The 18,260-nt window shown below is 43.6% G+C and overlaps 3 protein-coding genes across 5 annotated transcripts; 1 reads left to right on the forward strand and 2 right to left on the reverse strand.

Moving 5' to 3' along the window:
- Positions 1-58: 58 nt before the first annotated feature.
- Positions 59-9,454, reverse strand: efs (embryonal Fyn-associated substrate). 3 transcript variants are annotated; one of them, XM_046381520.1, is made up of 8 exons: positions 9,257-9,449; positions 8,541-8,740; positions 6,449-7,786; positions 6,136-6,255; positions 4,314-5,258; positions 4,048-4,119; positions 2,252-2,509; positions 59-2,084 (listed from the first exon to the last, which is right to left on the reverse strand). In XM_046381520.1, the coding sequence occupies exons 2-8, from the start codon at positions 8,550-8,552 to the stop codon at positions 1,899-1,901; spliced, it is 2,931 nt and encodes a 976-aa protein (XP_046237476.1). In that variant the 5' UTR covers positions 8,553-8,740; positions 9,257-9,449; the 3' UTR covers positions 59-1,898. The 3 variants fall into 3 exon arrangements, with proteins under 3 accessions (XP_046237476.1, XP_046237477.1, XP_046237478.1); XM_046381521.1 differs by lacking the exon at positions 9,257-9,449 and adding an exon at positions 8,858-9,250; XM_046381522.1 differs by lacking the exons at positions 59-2,084; positions 2,252-2,509 and adding an exon at positions 3,501-3,964 and having other exon boundaries at positions 9,257-9,454.
- Positions 9,455-9,706: 252 nt separating this feature from the next.
- dhrs4 (dehydrogenase/reductase (SDR family) member 4) lies at positions 9,707-13,173 on the forward strand. The gene is made up of 9 exons (XM_046381525.1): positions 9,707-9,867; positions 10,200-10,315; positions 10,660-10,837; positions 10,974-11,075; positions 11,281-11,351; positions 11,480-11,531; positions 12,460-12,594; positions 12,680-12,735; positions 12,813-13,173. The coding sequence occupies exons 2-9, from the start codon at positions 10,203-10,205 to the stop codon at positions 12,925-12,927; spliced, it is 822 nt and encodes a 273-aa protein (XP_046237481.1). The 5' UTR covers positions 9,707-9,867; positions 10,200-10,202; the 3' UTR covers positions 12,928-13,173.
- Positions 13,174-13,277: 104 nt separating this feature from the next.
- On the reverse strand, positions 13,278-17,690 carry tinf2 (TERF1 (TRF1)-interacting nuclear factor 2). Its single transcript, XM_046381524.1, has 10 exons — positions 17,334-17,690; positions 16,922-17,124; positions 16,636-16,743; positions 16,259-16,354; positions 16,067-16,177; positions 15,834-15,957; positions 14,908-15,742; positions 14,374-14,432; positions 14,194-14,273; positions 13,278-13,747 (listed from the first exon to the last, which is right to left on the reverse strand). Exons 1-10 carry the CDS (start codon positions 17,359-17,361, stop codon positions 13,628-13,630), a joined length of 1,764 nt encoding a protein of 587 aa, XP_046237480.1. The 5' UTR covers positions 17,362-17,690; the 3' UTR covers positions 13,278-13,627.
- Between the last annotated feature and the right edge of the window lie 570 nt (positions 17,691-18,260).

The following is an 18,260-nucleotide window of genomic DNA, read 5'->3' on the forward strand; positions in this document are numbered from 1 at the left end:
GTAGATAAAGTAATTTTCAGACAGTCTAATACTGTAATAAATAATGGAGACACATTAGTTTAATTGCAAAAGATGTATTTGTGCATTCTGAAGAGGAATACAAGACAGACATCAAATGTAGTGTTAAGAGATTTAGGTCTGCATAATGTAGGAGAAACGTTCACTTTTATACCTCATCAAATATGGATAACAGACTCAAATGAGTTCACGTAGTGTAAAAAACTCTCTTGTATAATAGAAAACACAGCCATCTTTGAACTGTAACTTAGACATATTTTTCCAGAAAAAAAAAAAAAAAACAAAGACAGATTTTCGTTCGCGGTAAATCACCAAGGAAAATCACCCCTCCTGAAGGAGATGCATATAAAGATGTAAGCAAATTAAAGCCATGCAAACTGAAAAGCAAAGAACATAAGAACTGACAATAATAAATATTGAACTCAAGGTTAGTTCCCGATCATGCTGTTCTCATACATACACTATTGAGCCTGTTTTGGCAGGCAGGTATTCATTAAGTAATACTTCAAACCTCCACAAGGTGGCACTGCAGTAGATTAAAATGTCAAAGCAGGAAGTTAGAACGATTTCAACTGACACAACTGTAAAAATGATTATGAAATGCCCTGAAGATACTGATTTGGATCTAAAAGAAAAAAACTTGAATATCATGTTTAGCAATATGACTAATGATACAGAAGATTGATCCAAACACTGTTGAGTATAATAATCAAACTTTGTAGAGCACCCAAAGATGAAGCTGTTCATGTGTTTACACAATAAAGATTTGTCATGTAAATGTTTGTTCAACTTCCAGTCTAGTATAGATTCCACAAGAACTTAATACTGAGCATGTTTCTATTATTATACATGTGATAAATGGTATGAATGAAACTGACAGAGGCCAGATATTAATCTGGAGGTCTGAGATGGAAAAACAGGTATGCGTCTTCATTTTACGAGAAATGAACATGAAAAGCAAAGACAGTGAAAGAGACGTGAGCATGTACACCATAATAAGACGTGTGGAGACAGGTGAGCTTGGTCAACAGGTTTCTTACCCACTGTCAGGGTAACATGTGACTGTGGGAAAGAACAAGATTAAGCAATTTCTCATCCAACTATTATTATTCACTGCCAGTCACTGCATCAATGCTCACATATTATCGTGATTGTAAACTGGCCATGTGTTGAGAGATGTTTCATATAATCCTCATGCCATGGATTACATGCTTTACTGCAGTTAATCTTTGCTTTCTTGTGGAAATGGGCACTACACAAACACAACATATACTTGCACAAATTAAGAATGGAAGTCGGGCAAACTTCCTACTCCACGCCTCATCCCATCAAGCCCCAAACGCTCGATATGCTGCTTCAAGAGCTCCAGAATGATAATCACAAAAGGCCTTCTGGGTGTCAGAAAGTAGGCCAGAACCAGGATGTAAGGCCTCCTTCTGTGCTATTTTTGGAATAGGAGGGATGGCTAAATAAATAGAGAAAGGAAGGAAAACTGGCTGTCAAGTGAGGGAAAGAAATATGACCAACACAATAAAGCAAAGCTCCCAAGATAAGCAATCCGCACAGACACGCAAAGCCACAGCAGGGCTTCAAATATTTAATAAGTTAACACTCAAAAAGACACGGTGTGCCTGGCGTCAAAGCACAGAGGTCAGTATATAAACAAAGGCAAACCAACACACTTGGAAGACAGAACCAACACAGTGAAAACCCAGCTAAGTAACAGCTGCAGCAAGGCTCGACGCCAGGATTCAACTTTGCTTGCTTCAATCCCATACAAATGAAAGGTAAAGAAAGAATCAAACAACAAATAAGGCATTTCAAAGAGAGAAAATATATGTGTAGTGTAAACAATGTTTTTACGTGAGTGATATGAAATATCATGAGGATATTTCTGCCAAACGCTGGAGCAGAGTGGAGAAGCCAGCTGCTTGCTGGGAAAGCTCAGCGACGCGGTCCACCATCTCCTGGGTGGCAGATACTGACGGGTAGTTTTGTGCAGCGCCCTTTGTTGCCACGACAACTGACTTCAATGCCTGGCAGAGTCGTCCCCCCGAGGTTGTGATCTAAAGTGAGGAAAAGATATAAAATCCCAATTATGGCACAGCTTTGATTGTCTACCTCAGGATGGATATAGTTCTTGCGCTTTGTCCTCAGCATTTTGGATATATCTCATGATTTCACACAAATAGCATCATGAAAACAAAGTGTGTGTTTAGCTGTCTTTACATACCTTGGCCCGGAGGTCGGCAGAGGTGAGGAGGCGCGAGAGCGTGTCCCCGATGAACACCAGCTTGTGTGCTGTCACAATGAGACTCTTCCCTCTGGCAACAAAGATGCGGGGAGGTTGGTTCCCCTGCACGCTGCTGAAGAGCACATCGATGGCATCTGCCAGGCAAGAGAGGTGAGCGAGGCTCTGAGAGGAGTAAAAAGATAGCAGCTCCGAGTCCTCCAGGGAGAGGGACACCGGGAGACCAGGGGATGGGGTCAACTGTACGAGGAAAGATGAAATTAGTATTTGTAAAGAAGAGTTATGCTACAGAGTCATGCCACTAGCACTATACGCAGCACTGTCTTTTGGAGATGACTGAGAAATTGGCTGGCTTGTGACAAGTCTATTACAGCTGGGAAAATCTAAAAGATGTCAGATAAATATGCAAGAAGACAACAAGGATTTGGTGCTTTTCTTTCCATACGTGACAATAATTTGAATAAAATAACAAATACAAAACTAAACATGGGAAGATGTCACCTTAGGTTATGGGATGCTATCAAACTCCTCATGTGCCAAATGGTAAACTAACTAAAAACATAGAGGTTGTGTAGAAGGGAGAAAAAAAAACTTTATATAATGATTTGCATGCAGTTCAAAATCAGAATAACTACTGGACTGGCACCAGCTGCAGACTGCAGGTGTATGATAAAGTTAATGTAACGCAAAACATGTGCAGACAAAAGAAGACTGAGGGTCTTACACTGCACTTAAACGTCAGACACAGACAGACACCCACACACATACAGTACGTCAGCAAGTGGCACTGCTCAAAGAATGACTGTGCTTTTCTGTCACTTATTGTCCTGCAGCCTCCAGCCAATGTGAGGCAAGATTGTTAAGATTTACAAGTGACCTCTTGTTGGACGTCTATGGTGTAACCAGGGAGTTAAGTAAGGAGTGGGAAAAATGCAGACAGAGTGATAAGAAAACATGAGCCCAGTCTCAAGCAGCAGAAGGCAAAACTGATTTAGACTGACACAACAACACGTGACTATAAATGTTTGGTTGCAGGTACTTTAATCTGCCTGCCTTGCTTTTCCCCCTTTAGCTCTCTTTTCACCACAAACACTCAGACATGCTACTGTTTTCACAACAGTAGGTGAGCCTGGGCCTCTGGCCCACCCGAGTAGTGTAAAGTCTATGTGAGGCGAACACATGTTGTGTTTGTGTACGTGTGTGTGTGTGTGTGTGTGTGTGTGTGTGTGTGTGTGTGTGTGTGAGAGAGAGAGAGAGAGAGAGAGAGAGCCATCCACACAGATCCAAAAATAGGAAATGAATATGTGACGGGCTGCCACAAATGAATGAATGCATAGGAAACCCTGATGTTATTACAAGTCTCCAGCTGTAAGCCTTGATGTTGGTTTGTCAGAGAAACAACTGGAAGCTTTGATGTCACAAACAAATCCTTTCCATCTCCACACACGACGAATCAGCGTATGGATTCAGGGAACAAAAACCAGCTGGGGTTAATGTGGGAATTCATCAGGTTGTGTGGAGAAAAGTGTAGACTGAGGATGGGTTTCGACCACATCAGGATTCAAAGGGCTGCTGCAAGCTGGATTAATGAGTCACAGTGTCCATTAGTAAACAGAGCACTCTGTGAACTCCAGTGAGTGAATCAATGACTTATCTGTGTAGACTTGCAGTGTGGTCTTCTGTACAACAACAACTCTCTAAAGAATGACAGTCTGTGGACTGTCGGAGGATTGCAGGATTGTGTACACAGAAGTAAACATACAGAGGAAGAGACTCACCCTCGGCTCTGCGGTGATAGTTTGTGTTTGTCCATTCTCAGCCAGGGCATCAGGAGGTGGCTCTGGTTTACCCTAGTGCAGGAAAGAGGAGAGGAGTTGGGCATGTTTATTGACACATTTACAGGCTACGCTGGACTATACTGTAACCATAAAACTATAGTTAAAAAACAATTGTACAAATGTGTTCAGGCACAAAAAACATGCTGGCTACTTGTGATGATTACTTCAAGATTAAATTATTAATTCATATTATCATGAAAACGAACCTGTAGTTTCACATATCCAACACTGTCTCCACTAGGTACTGGAGCAGGAATGGGAGTCAAGCCAATTCCTGCATACTCATTGCTTGGGTCATCTTCTCCATCAGCAGGGCCCACTGTCAGTGTCACAGTTGATGGAGTGGGAGGCAAGGGGAAGGAAGGCTGAGGGGTTGGAGGCAGTGGCCTTTCTTGGATCCAGCTACCTTTGCGGGAGCCCATCCCATTTCCTGAGGACTTCCCGTCAGGCACCGGGAGTGCGGGCAACGGCCTGCGAGACAGGGATTCTTGGGAAGGCAGGCGGGGACGGCCCTGAGCCTGCAAGAGGAGGACACTTTCCTCAAGAGAGCGCTGGACCAGCAACAAGAGCCCTTCAGAAGGAGGAGCGTTGCCAACAGCAGAGAGCGCCGGCAGGAGGTCCGACAGCCGAGCCCACGCCTGCTGAAGAGGAGGTGGAGGATCATCTGAATGGCTGGCTTTCCAGGTTGACAGGATTTCAGCCAACGAAGTGGCCAGGTCCCGCGACGACAGAGTAGAGGACGAGCAGGAGACTGTGCTCAGCACCGAGTGGACAAGGCTGGAGAGTGAGGCCCTCCACTGCATGTCACCTGAACCGTTACTAGAGATAGAGAGGCGGCGAGTAGAGGTGGAGGAGGATGACAAAGAGTGAGGGAGGACTTCAACAGTCAAAGCAGGCATGTCATAGATGCCACAGTCAGGCTCAGAGGAGTCCTTGTCATGACCGCCACCACTGGTCCGTTTCTCAGGTCCAGGAACGCGGTAGACCTGTCCAACCAGGGCCACATCCTCCCCAGAGAGGCTGGTGGTGGCCTCCCCTGTGCCCAGAGGCACACCTGGAAGTGTAGGGACACTGTACACGTCGTCATCAACTTCATCAGTCTGGACATCTGATGTGGACACATTCAGTGTGATGGTGGGGACATCATAGACCTACAAATAGGCAAGAAGACAAAATGCATCTTTTGAAATTGTACATGTTGTTCACCTTAAGAAATGAACGGAGGACCACTTCAATGAGCAAGCACCACAAAGTTTGCGACAATAAAATATTAGAAGGCTTTGAACTGGACATGTGCCTGGGTAATCAGACTGAACTGGTTAAAGTGGACAGGGACATATTCTTCCCCTTTAATTGTGAAGATGAAAAACACTGTCTACATTCCTCTTTGTAACTGCAGACAAAGAGGAAAAAATAATCCATCAGCTGGCAAACACATTCAAGTAACAGCACAGGGGAGACCACTGGGGGCAGGGTGCTGGTGCTATGGCCTTGGCATGGCCCTGACACATGGGTGTGACTGAGAGAAAATAGCAGCAGCATTTGGACTGGATAGACAGGCTCCCACAGCAGACAGAGACAGGTGTGGCTTCGGCTTATAGGGGGGCAGGGACACAGGCGGATGGTGGAATGTGGGAAGAAATGGTGACAGAGTGTCTGATAGTCATCTCTTGTAAGGGAATCGTTTTACTTGTACAGACACGCATTCAATACAATGGTTTACCACGGTTCCCAGTTATTTTTTGGTGAATCATAACCTTAATAAGGATTATCACTTCACTGTCAAAAACAGCACAAGTATGCATATTACATGCAGAACCCTTGGAGAACAGCACAGATGAATATTTAATGTCTGCACATTCCGAACAACTTTTTTTTTTTTTTTTTTTTGAAAATGCACGTTTCAAATGAAATCTACTTATGAAATGAAATGTACTTATGAAAGGAATTCCCCTTCAGAAAATAGGAAAACAGGCACTAATAGGAAAGGTCTGTGGTTCAGTGTGTCAAGTCAAGTGTTGTCTTCACCTCTGTCTCAGAGTCAACCTGTGGTGGGACACTACGAGGGGTGTCATAGATGCCATCATCATCGCCAAGGGCGGATGGGACTGGACGCTGCCACCTGCCACTGGGAGGGGTATCATACACCTACCAAGACAACAAAAACAGAAAATCCAAAATTATGACTGCAGGTCTTGGTGGACCAAAACATGTATATCTATTTTTTAAACAACCAAATGAAACTCTTACGCCACTCACATATCCATAGTATAAAAACACATTTTTGGAGAAACTAAAATATGAACTAATGAGGCACTAATGTGAAGTAGCCATCACAAACCTGATCATCCACAGGATCTGAGTAATCTTGATTCTCTCCATTTTTATTCTGCACATTGCCGCTTTTCTCCGTGCCATTGTTCATCCTTTCTTCCTTATTCTGAGGAGTTCCATTCTGCTTGGCCACTTCTTGCTGCAGACTTACAGGAGTGACCTGAGCAGTGGGTTTGGGTGCAGAGCTACAATCAGCCGATGACAGTGCTGCTTGTTGTGCATCTTTCCGAGTGACTCCCCTCACTGGCGGTGCTGGAGGTGGAGGTTTGCGAGCAAAGTTTGGTGAGCCGGGAACCCTCATCTGTCCTGCTCTGACCAGCAAAGGGGACCCCCGGTGACAGGCCATACCAGGTTTGCCCCTGGAAACAGCAGGGGTAGGTGAAACTCCCTTGAGCAGAGGTCTGGATGATGCCTGGGCAGGTGACAACTGAGATGGGTGCTGGTGGGCCAAAACTGTGGCTGAAGTCCTGTGAAGGCTTGCTCCAACAGGGGTGGGTGTTTGGTACATTCCAGGTGTGTCCTGATTCACTCTGGGGGTACCAGGTGTTCCACCAACAGTAGAGGGACCATTAGAGCAGACAGCGTTAGCCACTCCTCCTGTTGGAGACTGGTAAACATCGTCACCTGCAAGTGGTGTACCTTTGGGCACCAAGTAACAGTCGTCAGAGTGTCCTGCTGTTAGTGTTTCTCTAGGGACTAGATATGTAGTGTCCTCTGGTTCATCAGCTGCCCTTGGCACTCCAGTAGGGGACAGGTACACAGATTCTGAAGCTATAAGAGCTCCTGGCTGCCTGACATGCTGAGCTGCTGAAGGCATGGGACTTACTGGAGTCTGATAAAGTGTTCCTGTCATTTCTGTGCCTCGTCCTCTCAGAGACGGTGAGCGTGGACGCCCCGCCACTCCGATATCCCAGTCAGGTCTGGGACGGGTGCCAGAACTGGAATGCGAGCGCGGGCGCCCACCCTCGACTCTGCGGAGCTCCCCTGGTCTTGATGCGGCTCCAACTCCTCGTCCCTCACCCACGCCTGGCGGGGAGCGATACACTCCATCTATGTCCTCTGCACTGCTGCTGACAGCAGTCCGGGCCAGCGGGGAACCAGGGGACAAGTAAACAGAGTCTTCAACAGAGCCATGACGGAGGTCTGAGCCTGGGGGTGGGGCTGTCTGGAGGAGTCGAAGGCGGTTGGCAGGGGCAATTCCCTGTCTGCCATGCAGGGAGCAGAGCCACCAGCCCGGCCCACCAGTCTGCTCCTGATCAAGAACCATCAGGATGTCACCCTTCCGGAAAGCCAGCTCCTCCGGGCTCTCTGCAGTGTTGTCGAACAGTGCCTTAGCCAATACCGTCTGAAAAAGAGGGCAAAACAAGAGTAGAAATCATAAACTCGGATCCTCTCATTCAGTAATTCATATATGCACACCAATGACCGTATTAAACTAGGTTTTCAAATTTTAACACCACAAATAACTACATTGACATGGCAATGCCAAGCCAGGGTCATAAAAAAGTTGATTGCTGAGTGCTGAATGGGACTGAATAGGGAAGATCTCGTAAAATATCTCTGCGAGAGACAGAGGGAAGGGAAGAGAACGGGTGAACACAAAAAAAGTTAAAATGTAAAACCAAGCATGACAACAAACTCAAAATACGCAGCTTTGTCAGTGGTTGTGAAGCATGGAAAAAAGAGGGCCACAGTCAGGGAGGATCAATGATCAAATGGACACAAGGGCTTAATGGTAATGAGGGAGATGAGAGGGAGGGGGAGGGGATGAGAGGCACATCTGTCCCTTGCTGTTTAGGACTTAATTGCCAACCCAAAGCCATAGAGCCAGGCCCTCTTTCATTTTCCAAACCAACCCCCTGGGGACAACTAGGTTCCACTGAGCCATGTGGGACCCACTTAGAACAGTAAAGGAGGCAATGATACTCCGATAAAACATAAAGATATGGTGAGGTAATATTTAAAAAAAACGAAAGAGACACCCCGTGAAATATTTCTATTTTCAAGTTAGCTTTGATGACATCTGATCATCATTATGAAACCACACCAGCACAGTGCATGAAAATTCATACAAAAAAAGAGGTAACTACTGTACTCACGGAGACAGACATCGTTGTGACGTTAACAGTTATGTCTCAGAGAAAGTGTAAGTCGAGTGTCGTGGTCATCCATCTAGATCAGCTGTGGTTCTCATGGATGTGTTGGTCGCCAGAGGCACTGGGTGCAGAAGCACAGCTGGGTCTGGATAGGACACATCTCCAAGTCCGAGCGCCTCGTCGTCTCCGCCTTCATAGGAATCCTACAATCCGCGTAGAAACGCTTTTCACGACTCATTTATAACAAACCGAGAAAGTGTGCTAACCTCAACTCATACAGCAGACATGTGAAAGGAAAGCTGAGCAGAAAGCGGCAACACCTGTCTTATCCTTTCCACGCCCAGTAGCGTTTCATTGAATGCAACCCGATCAGCGAAAGCTAACAAGTTAGCTTAATGTCGCAAATAAATAAGCGATGTGCATTCGCTATCAAACATATCTTCGTTAATTGAGCATATAGCTACTGTCCAGCTCAAATCGTAATTCATTTGAACTGAAGAGATCCGCTAGAGTAACGGTAGCTATGTTGTCGCGGCCTAGGTACTAACGCTAGCTAGTTGATGTTAGCCATGTTAACGCTACTTATCTGCTTCGCCTTTCTCTGCTAACGCTAAAGTTCAGTTCAAAACAACAATGGCACGATCGGGCTAAACCGATAGAGCCGATGTGTTTGCCAGTCAACATTAGCAGCGTAAAAACAATCGTTCTGAAATAATTACCTCGCTTTTTGTCGCCGATAAACTTCGTATCGGCGTACGGTCTATAGTCTAATACGTGAAATCACTTCTTTTCTGGCGTGAAAATCAGTGGCTATTGGCGTTCAATCATCTTTGGCGATGACAACAAAATTATCTCCGCCTCCTAAGAAGGTTACGTATTCCACTAATCTAATAGCATACCATGAGCGCCAGCGACTGGCTTGAGACCAATCCAACATCTGTGAAATCACATAGGTCTCCGCCGCTTGGAAAAGACTGCCTCCCTGTGTGATTGGCTCGATTTTGCGGGTTGCGTTTAGGGACGCTATATTTAGCCGTTTGAAAGGAAACTAGGCTGTATATTGAGAAAAAAATATATACGCCCGACTTTAATACAGTAATCAAATTTCATATTCCCTCAGAAATTAATATAATATGTCTGGTTGGTTGTACAACTGAATTAAAGAGCAGCGAATTGCGTGGGGCTGCTTCCTGAAGGCTTTTATTTTGACAGCTGGACCCCCACCCGGAAATTACTGACTGAAGCAGACGTGAATCGTTGGTAGTCGAAGGTTCAAGCTTGAGATCTAAGTTTTACTTCTGTGCAACCTCATGCTCAGCTGACCTGCAGGGTAATAATGTTCTTCGTCATATTTACATGCTTGCATTAGTTTCTTATACATTGCACCCCGCTGTGTGAGCATAACCTTCCATAAAGTTACCTCAGTCTGCCTTTGTGAATACCGATCGATTGCCGTATCATTGCTGTTTGTTCAACACAGATCAATAAATATTACTAATGTAAACGACTAACTAAAAAAGACTTTCTCCGCTTTATTCACTATTAATATTTATATCTCTCAGCATTCGGCTTGTGCACCACTGCTGTCAGGGTCCATATGACCTCTGCTCTACTTACCCAGTGTGTCCATAAAAAATAAATCTAACCATTCTCCGTTCACAGGTGATGTTGAGGAGTGTATTCAGTTTCCTTAGGACCAATCCTGCCGCTGGCCAGAGGAGTATGTCTCAAAGCAGCCTTGCTGGGAAGGTAGCCATAGTCACTGCCTCCACAGATGGGTAAAAATTACACGTTAAACTTTTGTCAGCACAGCCCTAAAATACACAGAACAGTAACTAAGAAAAGGGCTTTGGCTGCAGTTGTCTGCTGTCCTGATGAAGCAGCACATTCCCTTTGCTGATATATCATTAACACTGGTTTTCTCCACAAGACAGCTGAAAAAGGTTTTCCAAATTTGCAGAAAGAAATGAGGCAAATTTTATCAATCTGGTGCTGAGGACATCTTCACCTTTGCAGTAACTGTGACTGCAGTATGTATTTGTCTGATAGTGACATATGAAACAGCTGCAGTACAGATTTGATCGCCCTCACGCCGAGTTGCTCTTCTTCTTCTCCTCCTCAGAATCGGTCTAGCTACGGCACAGGCTCTGGGAAGGAGGGGAGCCCACGTTGTGGTGAGCAGCCGGCGGCAGGCCAACGTGGACAAGGCTGTGGCGCTGCTGCAGAGCCAGAGCATCCAAGTGACCGGGACCACCTGTAATGTTGGCAAGGGAGAAGACAGAGAAAAACTGGTTCAAATGGTGAATGGTTTTTTAATTTTAGCATCCATAGTTATATGGTTCTCATACAGGTTTCGGCTCCTCCGTAATTATGAGGTTGTTGGTGATGTATTTGACTTATAACCTCAATATTAGTCTAACTCTGTGTTGGAAACAGACTCTGGAGCAGTGTGGGGGAATTGATATCCTTGTTTCCAATGCGGCAGTCAACCCTTTCTTTGGAAACACCTTGGACTGCACAGAGGAAATCTGGGACAAGGTACAGATGGCAAATGTAGCACCAGCTCTCATTTATAAAGCAAAAATCAGAAATTATTTAAATGAGTCTGTGGTACCTGCCTCTGACCAAACAATTCTAATTCTTCCTCCTTTCATTTACTCAAACAACTAATAATAATATGCAATCATTTTAATACCGAAAGTATCTGATATTTAAAGTGGTTGTTTCTATGTTTCTTGTATAGATCCTGTCTGTAAATGTGAAATCAGCCGTCCTCATGACTAAGTTGGTGGTGCCTCATATGGAGAAGAGGGGGTGAATGAATGACAAACTTAATGATGATACAGCACTCAGTAAATGGATAAATCGGCATAACAAACTAAAAACGTTTCACTGCATATTGAAATGTAAAATGCTTTGATGTGCTTGTGTTTGTCTTTCAGAGGGGGAAATGTAATATATGTGTCATCTGTGGCGGGATATCAACCAATAAAGGTCAGTGAGAGTAGAAACAGAATAATTATTTCAAACATAGTTATATTATGATAAAGAAGAGCAGGGTTATTTTAGCTTTTTAATTCTTACCCCCACTTTTGTGGCTGGTGTACCTAAGTTAAAATAAACTGACTATTTTGTACTGTTATGCTATGAAAGGATTCAAATATTAATGATAAACTTTATTTGTAGAGCACCTTTCATGTGAGAAATATTACATGCACCAAGTGCTTCACACAAAAAGTCTAAAGAACAAACACGAAAACATGGATAGAAAATGGCTAATTAAACATAAGATACATAAAAACAGGGATAGAAGGATGGTCTTAAAAAAACACTTGATAATAATAGTGAAAATAAACAGATGAATACTTTATTGATCCTGAAGGACAAAAATATAGGATGCAGAGAAAAAGAGAGGAAAATGAAACAGAATTATAGCGTCTGCTGGGATGCGGACACTGCACCAGTCTGTCATGGTGAAGAGAGGAGAAGAAGCTCTCGATTTACTAGTCAGTGTAACCAGACGTCGCCCTGGGCAGTTGTTTCGGGCATGTCCATCCGGGAGGAGACCCCGGGGCAGACCCAGTTCCCATCCAGCCTGGGAACGCCTTGGTATCCCCCCGGATGAGCTGATGGAAGTGGCCAGGGAGAGGACAGTCTGAGGCTGCTGCCCCCGTGACCCGGATTTGGATCAGCGGAGGAAGACAAGACGAGACGAGAAAACTGAGTTTAAAACAGCAATAAAGAATATACAAAAATAAGTAAAACACAAGATTTTAAAAGTGGTGCAGAAGTACAAAGAAAGTCTTTCTTTTTGTAACATTCTGGTTTCTTGTGTTGTTGTCACTCTGCAAACCAAATAGCCTGCTGTGCGCGTGTGTTTGTGCCAGTCATGGGGACACTGTGACTGTTTCTGTCTCTGCAGGCCCTGGGTCCTTACAGTGTGAGTAAGACAGCTCTGCTGGGTCTGACCCGAGTGTTGGCCCCTGAGTTGGCTCCCAGCAACATCAGAGTCAATTGCGTGGCTCCTGGAATCATCAAGACACACTTCAGCTCTGCGGTGGGGACAGACACACACTTCCTGTCCTCACTGTGAGGTTTTTGTCCTCGCTTCACTTGAATCACCTTTTATTTTTTAATTACAGTTTTGGCAAAATGAAGACGCGATGGACGAATTCAAAAAGAACCTCAGCATTAAGAGGTACAGCTCATACTCAAGTGAGAACTGCTATACTTTATGACGACCACAATTCACATTTCCTTCGTCTTTCCCTTCAGGATTGGAGAGCCAGAGGAAATTGGTGGTGTGATTGCCTTCTTGTGCTCTGACGAGGCGTCCTACATCACCGGAGAGACCATCACAGTGACTGGAGGGATAAGCTGTCGACTCTGAATCTCACAGTTGAACCTAATCGTGCGTGTTCCTGTGTAGATACACGTCTTGATTATATCTTGACTACTTCCACTGCCCTCCACAGCACAGCCAGAATAAAGCTGGACATGAATAATGCTTAAGAAACCTTAATGAGAGCTATAACCGATCACTGAAAATTTTGGGTTTCTGTTTAAGTATTTACTTTTCTTGGGTGTTTATTTGTGAAACTAGTTTTATAATCATCATATAAAAAATTTATACCAACTGTGTGTTTTTTTAAAGTATTCACTCCTTAATGTCAGGTCACAAATCACATTAGTTGAACACCAACAGTTCAAGAGCAAGCTTACAAAGAGACAAATCCTCACACAAAATATGACTACAATGTCAAATATCTTTATTAACTGAGCATTTAACATATTGCAGGTTTAAAATCTTTATAAAAGTCACAGCCACTGTCTGGTCATTTATTTACAATAAACATTTGGGATATTTCAAGACTTCTTCAAGTTAAAAAAAGCAATTTGATTCGGCTACAATAAAATCAAGAGAAAGATGAGGAAAATCAATGTCCATTGGCGCCAGTGCCTGGTGCATTTCAAATCATTTATGGCTTCTTTGTCTCTGTAGCTGGTTGAGAAAACCAATGAAGCCACATTCAAAAGTCTGGCATTTTTGTCAGACACTGTTCCCTCGCCAACAGGGAAAATCGTTTTCGTCATCTGCGCTTGCTGCCAACAGACGACAGGTCCCGTCGTCTCATCCCGGGTTTCCAGTACTCCCTCAGAGTGGGAACGTAAGTGCCGTGTTTGGTCCTGTAATAGCGCTTCATAAACAGCTGAACAAAAGAAACATTTTGAAGACACAATTTAGAGCTCTGAGAAACTGTGAAGCGTTTATGACATTTCATAGATTAATCAACTAAAGTGAAAAATAGCGGCAGCCCGGTATGTAAGAGCTAATGTCCAACGACATGTCAATTATCAGGGATCAATGGAGGATGTGGAGGCTACACACTTTTCAGTGACTGTTAGTGTTTAGTAAACTGGCTGTAAGTTGTCATATCTGAGGCTTAAGTGCCACATGTTTGAAAGAGCACATTATAACAGCATTAACAATCATGTCGCATAGAGAAAAAAAGTCCTCAGGATGAATTTCAAATACCAGATTTCATTATTCCAAATATATCAAAGCCTTGAAAAGAATATCCATCTGTCCTCCTTACATTTTCAGAGATTTTCCCTCCCTGTGAAAACGGCTTCCAAATGTTTAGAGAATACATACCCTGCCTTTGAAGTTCTTTGTCGCCTCATCCTCAGAATCAGCTACGTAGTCTTCACTCTCTCCTGGAAGGGACGACATCTCTAAACAGACAAGTAAACACAGTTAAACTAAAACTGGTGCAGGTGATTTTTCTTTTTTTGTTAATCCCCTGCACTGAATTTCCATGATCTGTTAAATCACCTCCGTTACTCCGTTGCTGTGAGGGAGAGCTGCTTATGCTCGGTAACACAGGATGATTCCTGTCAAGCAGAAACAACATCATTAAAACGTGAAGGCTCCAATAGCTGATAAATGGTAAATAAGTAGCTTAATGATCTGCTTAGTCTACAGACAACCAGGAAACATTAAGCCACTAATATATCATATATCAATATCATTTCACAGACAAACAGAAAGACTGGGAACATTGAACTAAATCAGCTGTTTTTATTGTATTTGTAAGTCAAGTGTTAACAATGTGTTCAGCATGTGTGTGTGTACATTGAGTATAATTTTCCAGTCTTTTATGGTCAACCTACAATGTCTAGTCCTGCCATGTAACCAGATTAATCACTTGTTTAAAACACAACTTTCATGATCAAAATGTAATATACAGAAAGCTACTTAACAAAATCCAAAACACTTCATCTAAGTTCATCATTTATTTAAAATAAAAAGCTTGTGGTTGAGTCATTATGGCATGCTTTGCACCATGGGTAATGTATTCTCTCTTACTCTTTATCGTCCAGGCCAGGAAAATCCGAGTCAGGCTCCTGAGGTTGGTTGCTCATGATTTTATGTCTTGGAGCTTTGACCGGCGACTTTTTCCTTTGATTCTGCTGTTTCGTGTATGGGGATCTTGCTCCTCTACCAGTCCTTTCAGCACTATCAGAAGTCATTGACAGTTTTTCCAGAACAACACTGGGTTGGCTGCAAAGACAGGACACAAACATGGAGTGGAGCCATGGATCCTCAGGCAGGCGCAGCGTCTTGACACCCAGCTGGGTCATGCGGGCTTCGAGGATTACCCCATCACACTCATTGTTTCTTACAGTTTTTGCCCCCTTGTCTTTGCTCTCATTTGTCCTGTGGTCTGGTCTGCCCTGCCTGAGCCTGCTCACTCTCAAAGTCTTGCTCAAACTCTTTTTCCCAGAACTGCTGACTCCTAACAACTCATCATCTGATTCATCTTGGTCAGGCTGCTTGCGTTTCATTCCACTACTTCTTTCTGAAGCGCTGATCTCGTCCTCTACTTGTTCTCCATCCTCTTTCACTCCATCATCTTTGGGGTTTTGTCTCTGTTTAACCATAGTGAATTTCAAATTCTCTTTTGTTACACTGTCACCTCTCAGATTCCTTTCGTTGGCAGAGATCATAACTGGGACATCCTCATTAGATATTATTCCAATAACAGGGGTAATAAATGGTGTTTCATCTCTTGTCTGTGTGGCACCTGAAGGGTCTGCAGAAGACTTTTTGGCTCCCGTCAGCTGATTTGAAGATATTTTTCCAGAAGGTTGCAGAGAGAGTGAAGTAAGGATGGAGTCCCCCATGTTTGGAGGGAGGGATGCTGTACAACACAATAATATAAGGATTATTAGGAATTCACATCAAAGACCTCAGTCATCTTGGCAAGAAACTAAGGAGTGATTTGGTTCTACCTGCTGCCTCCAGATGACCCAGACAGGTTTGATGCTGAAGCAGTATCTTGAGGAGCTGAGGTTGGGTGGCTGCCCGTGCACACTCCTCCAGGATGGGGGGGGCATCACTGAGCCATGACACAGTCTGGAACAAGTTATTAACTGTATAACCAGCTCCTTCAAAATGACATTTATTATTGAATCTAGTGTTTTCAGCAGGTGCTTTTAGACGCAAAAACAAATGCCCTCACTACCTGAGCAAGGTTAGGAACTGGAAGAAACTGGTCCAGTCGGATTAAAAACTCCCACAGCAGCTTCTCCAGTTCCTCGTCAAACTTTGGGCCATACTCCACAGGAAACTCCTCCTACCAGAAGAGAGAATAAGAACTGTTGGCTGTAATATTCACAATGAGAAATTGAAGTCAGTCATACGTGCTGAGACTCACCTTGAAGAACTGTTCTCTTTCTGCTGGGTCTATTAGCAGTGTGTGAACCAATGAATGGAAACTTTCCACTGTTCTCAGAATTTTAACATCCCTCTTCTAGGACACAAAACAGCACAAAAATACATTTTTTCCATACAAATGTTAAGAGCACTTGGGAATGGACACAAGTGAGTGACAGCATGAAATGGCCCAAATAAGTGTAACAGCATCTGTTTCAAGGCACAAAATCAAAAATATTGTGATGTTTACTTTGTAATCACTTTCAAGTTTGGTGGTGAGTCTAATGTGTCAATGTTTGGAACAAAAGCCAAGTTGTTTACAGTGACAAAATGGCAATACAATTTGTTCTGAGATTCTGAGCATGAAATTTAATTTACCATAGTAGGAGCAGAGGATGATGACAGGGCAGCGGGAGCACAGATCCTTCCCAGGTGCGGCATAATCACCTTTTCATCTGGCTCTTTACAGCACAGCTCCAAGATTAACTAAAAAGAAGGTTGATGTACCTTACAGTATGTGTAACAATCAAACCAGAAATATAATCCTGAGTAATTTAATAGCAACACATCTCTCAAAAGTGATCCGACAATCCGACATTGAGATAGGAGAGGAGAATAAAAGCAGATGGCACACATCAAAATCTGCGTCCCCCTGTAACCTCACCCGTCCCCTCAGTCCCAATGCCAGCTTGCCCTGGTGTCTCACGGTGAGCAGCCCAGGGACAGTCTCACAGGCCGAGGTCACAAATTCTTCCACAACCCCATACTGCATCACGTCCCTCTGCTTCATCACCTTCCACAGGGCTGCAGACACCAGGCGCACAGGAGGGGCCAGGAGCTGGAGTGCAGCAAAAGGAAGGCTGACATCTGTGCAGGAGACAAAGCATGGCGCAAAAACAATTACAGTGTAGGTATGGCAACAATAATAATAATAATAAGAATAGTTTAGTTTATACGCAAAACCAACGTTATAAAGTACTTTACAACAAATAGATAAGCACAAAATAAAATACACAGAAAATCCTACATCCTTCGCATGTAGTTTTAACGTAATCCCATATATTATTAAGACTTGCCATTTCCCTTAGGTTTCCTTGCGGCCATTCCTCTGAATCAGTCAAAGTCAGCTGCGACAGGAGGTTAAATAACCAGAAGTTGACGTTAAAAATTTAGCTTCACGTTAGCTTGTTCAACGAGCGCAGACACGGAACAGTTTACAAATATAAAGTCATTTAGGAAACGCTGCTGGGATGATGTTTAATAACTTCGGCGGTGCTCTGGAATAACCTGTGGTAGCACACCAGCACCGGCACTGCTGTTTGCCCGCTAGAAATAACAATAACAACACTTGTGTCAAAACTGCTGCTTCTCATCCTCCCGCCTTCACTGGAGTAAAATCATTCGTCTAAGTCTTACGTTTGGGCTGTGCCGAAGAGGCGGTGCTTCGTGCTTTTGGAATAAAGCAACAGCAAACTCCGCCCACGCGCGCTCTGTGATATTATAAAGAAGCGCACTCAGGATATGACGTGTAGCTCTAGAAGCCGCTGCTTCCGCCTGTTTTGCTAAGTTTTACTGCTTTGTGTGAACTTGTTATGATAGAGGGAAATGGTCTTGATGATTTTAAGGCGCACATGAACATTAATTATGTGCCAATAAAAAACCTGTGGACTCTTTTATACAGGCCCTAGTTAATATAAGCCCACATACGATGGGAATGAGCCAATATATCAGCTGATATAATATTACTGCAGCTGTATTAGTATTGTTGTATGTCAGACAAAGTAATGCTACCTTGCAATACGGAAGGGTTGTGTTCGAAGTTAACATTACACACAATAGTCTGTCCACCAGAGATTACTGATTATTTACTTTTCATGTGTAAAATCAGTAGTTACACATTGTGGTCACAGTTCTTAAAAGAAAGAAGCAAACACATGGAAAAAATGGAAAAAACATGTTCGTGTTCAAAAGCACGACTACCCTCAGGTGGAAATATTGGCATT

This window comes from Scatophagus argus, chromosome 23 (genome assembly GCF_020382885.2).
Source record: "Scatophagus argus isolate fScaArg1 chromosome 23, fScaArg1.pri, whole genome shotgun sequence".
NCBI lineage: Eukaryota > Metazoa > Chordata > Actinopteri > Scatophagidae > Scatophagus > Scatophagus argus.

Coding starts and splice junctions, on each gene's coding strand:
- efs (XM_046381520.1), bottom strand. Junction 6,256..6,448: donor CAGATCCTGTGGATGATCAG/GTTTGTGATGGC, acceptor TTGTCTTGGTAG/GTGTATGATACCCCTCCCAG. Junction 4,120..4,313: donor TTGGATATGTGAAACTACAG/GTTCGTTTTCAT, acceptor TTCCTGCACTAG/GGTAAACCAGAGCCACCTCC.
- tinf2 (XM_046381524.1), bottom strand. CDS start 17,361: ATGGCCGCAAGGAAACCTAAGGGAAATG. Junction 16,744..16,921: donor CATTGGGACTGAGGGGACGG/GTGAGGTTACAG, acceptor CCTTCTTTTTAG/TTAATCTTGGAGCTGTGCTG. Junction 15,743..15,833: donor GGGTCATCTGGAGGCAGCAG/GTAGAACCAAAT, acceptor TGTGTTGTACAG/CATCCCTCCCTCCAAACATG.
- dhrs4 (XM_046381525.1), top strand. CDS start 10,203: ATGTTGAGGAGTGTATTCAGTTTCCTTAGGACCAATCCTGCCGCTGGC. Junction 12,595..12,679: donor AGACACACTTCAGCTCTGCG/GTGGGGACAGAC, acceptor TTTTAATTACAG/TTTTGGCAAAATGAAGACGC. Junction 12,736..12,812: donor AAGAACCTCAGCATTAAGAG/GTACAGCTCATA, acceptor CTTTCCCTTCAG/GATTGGAGAGCCAGAGGAAA.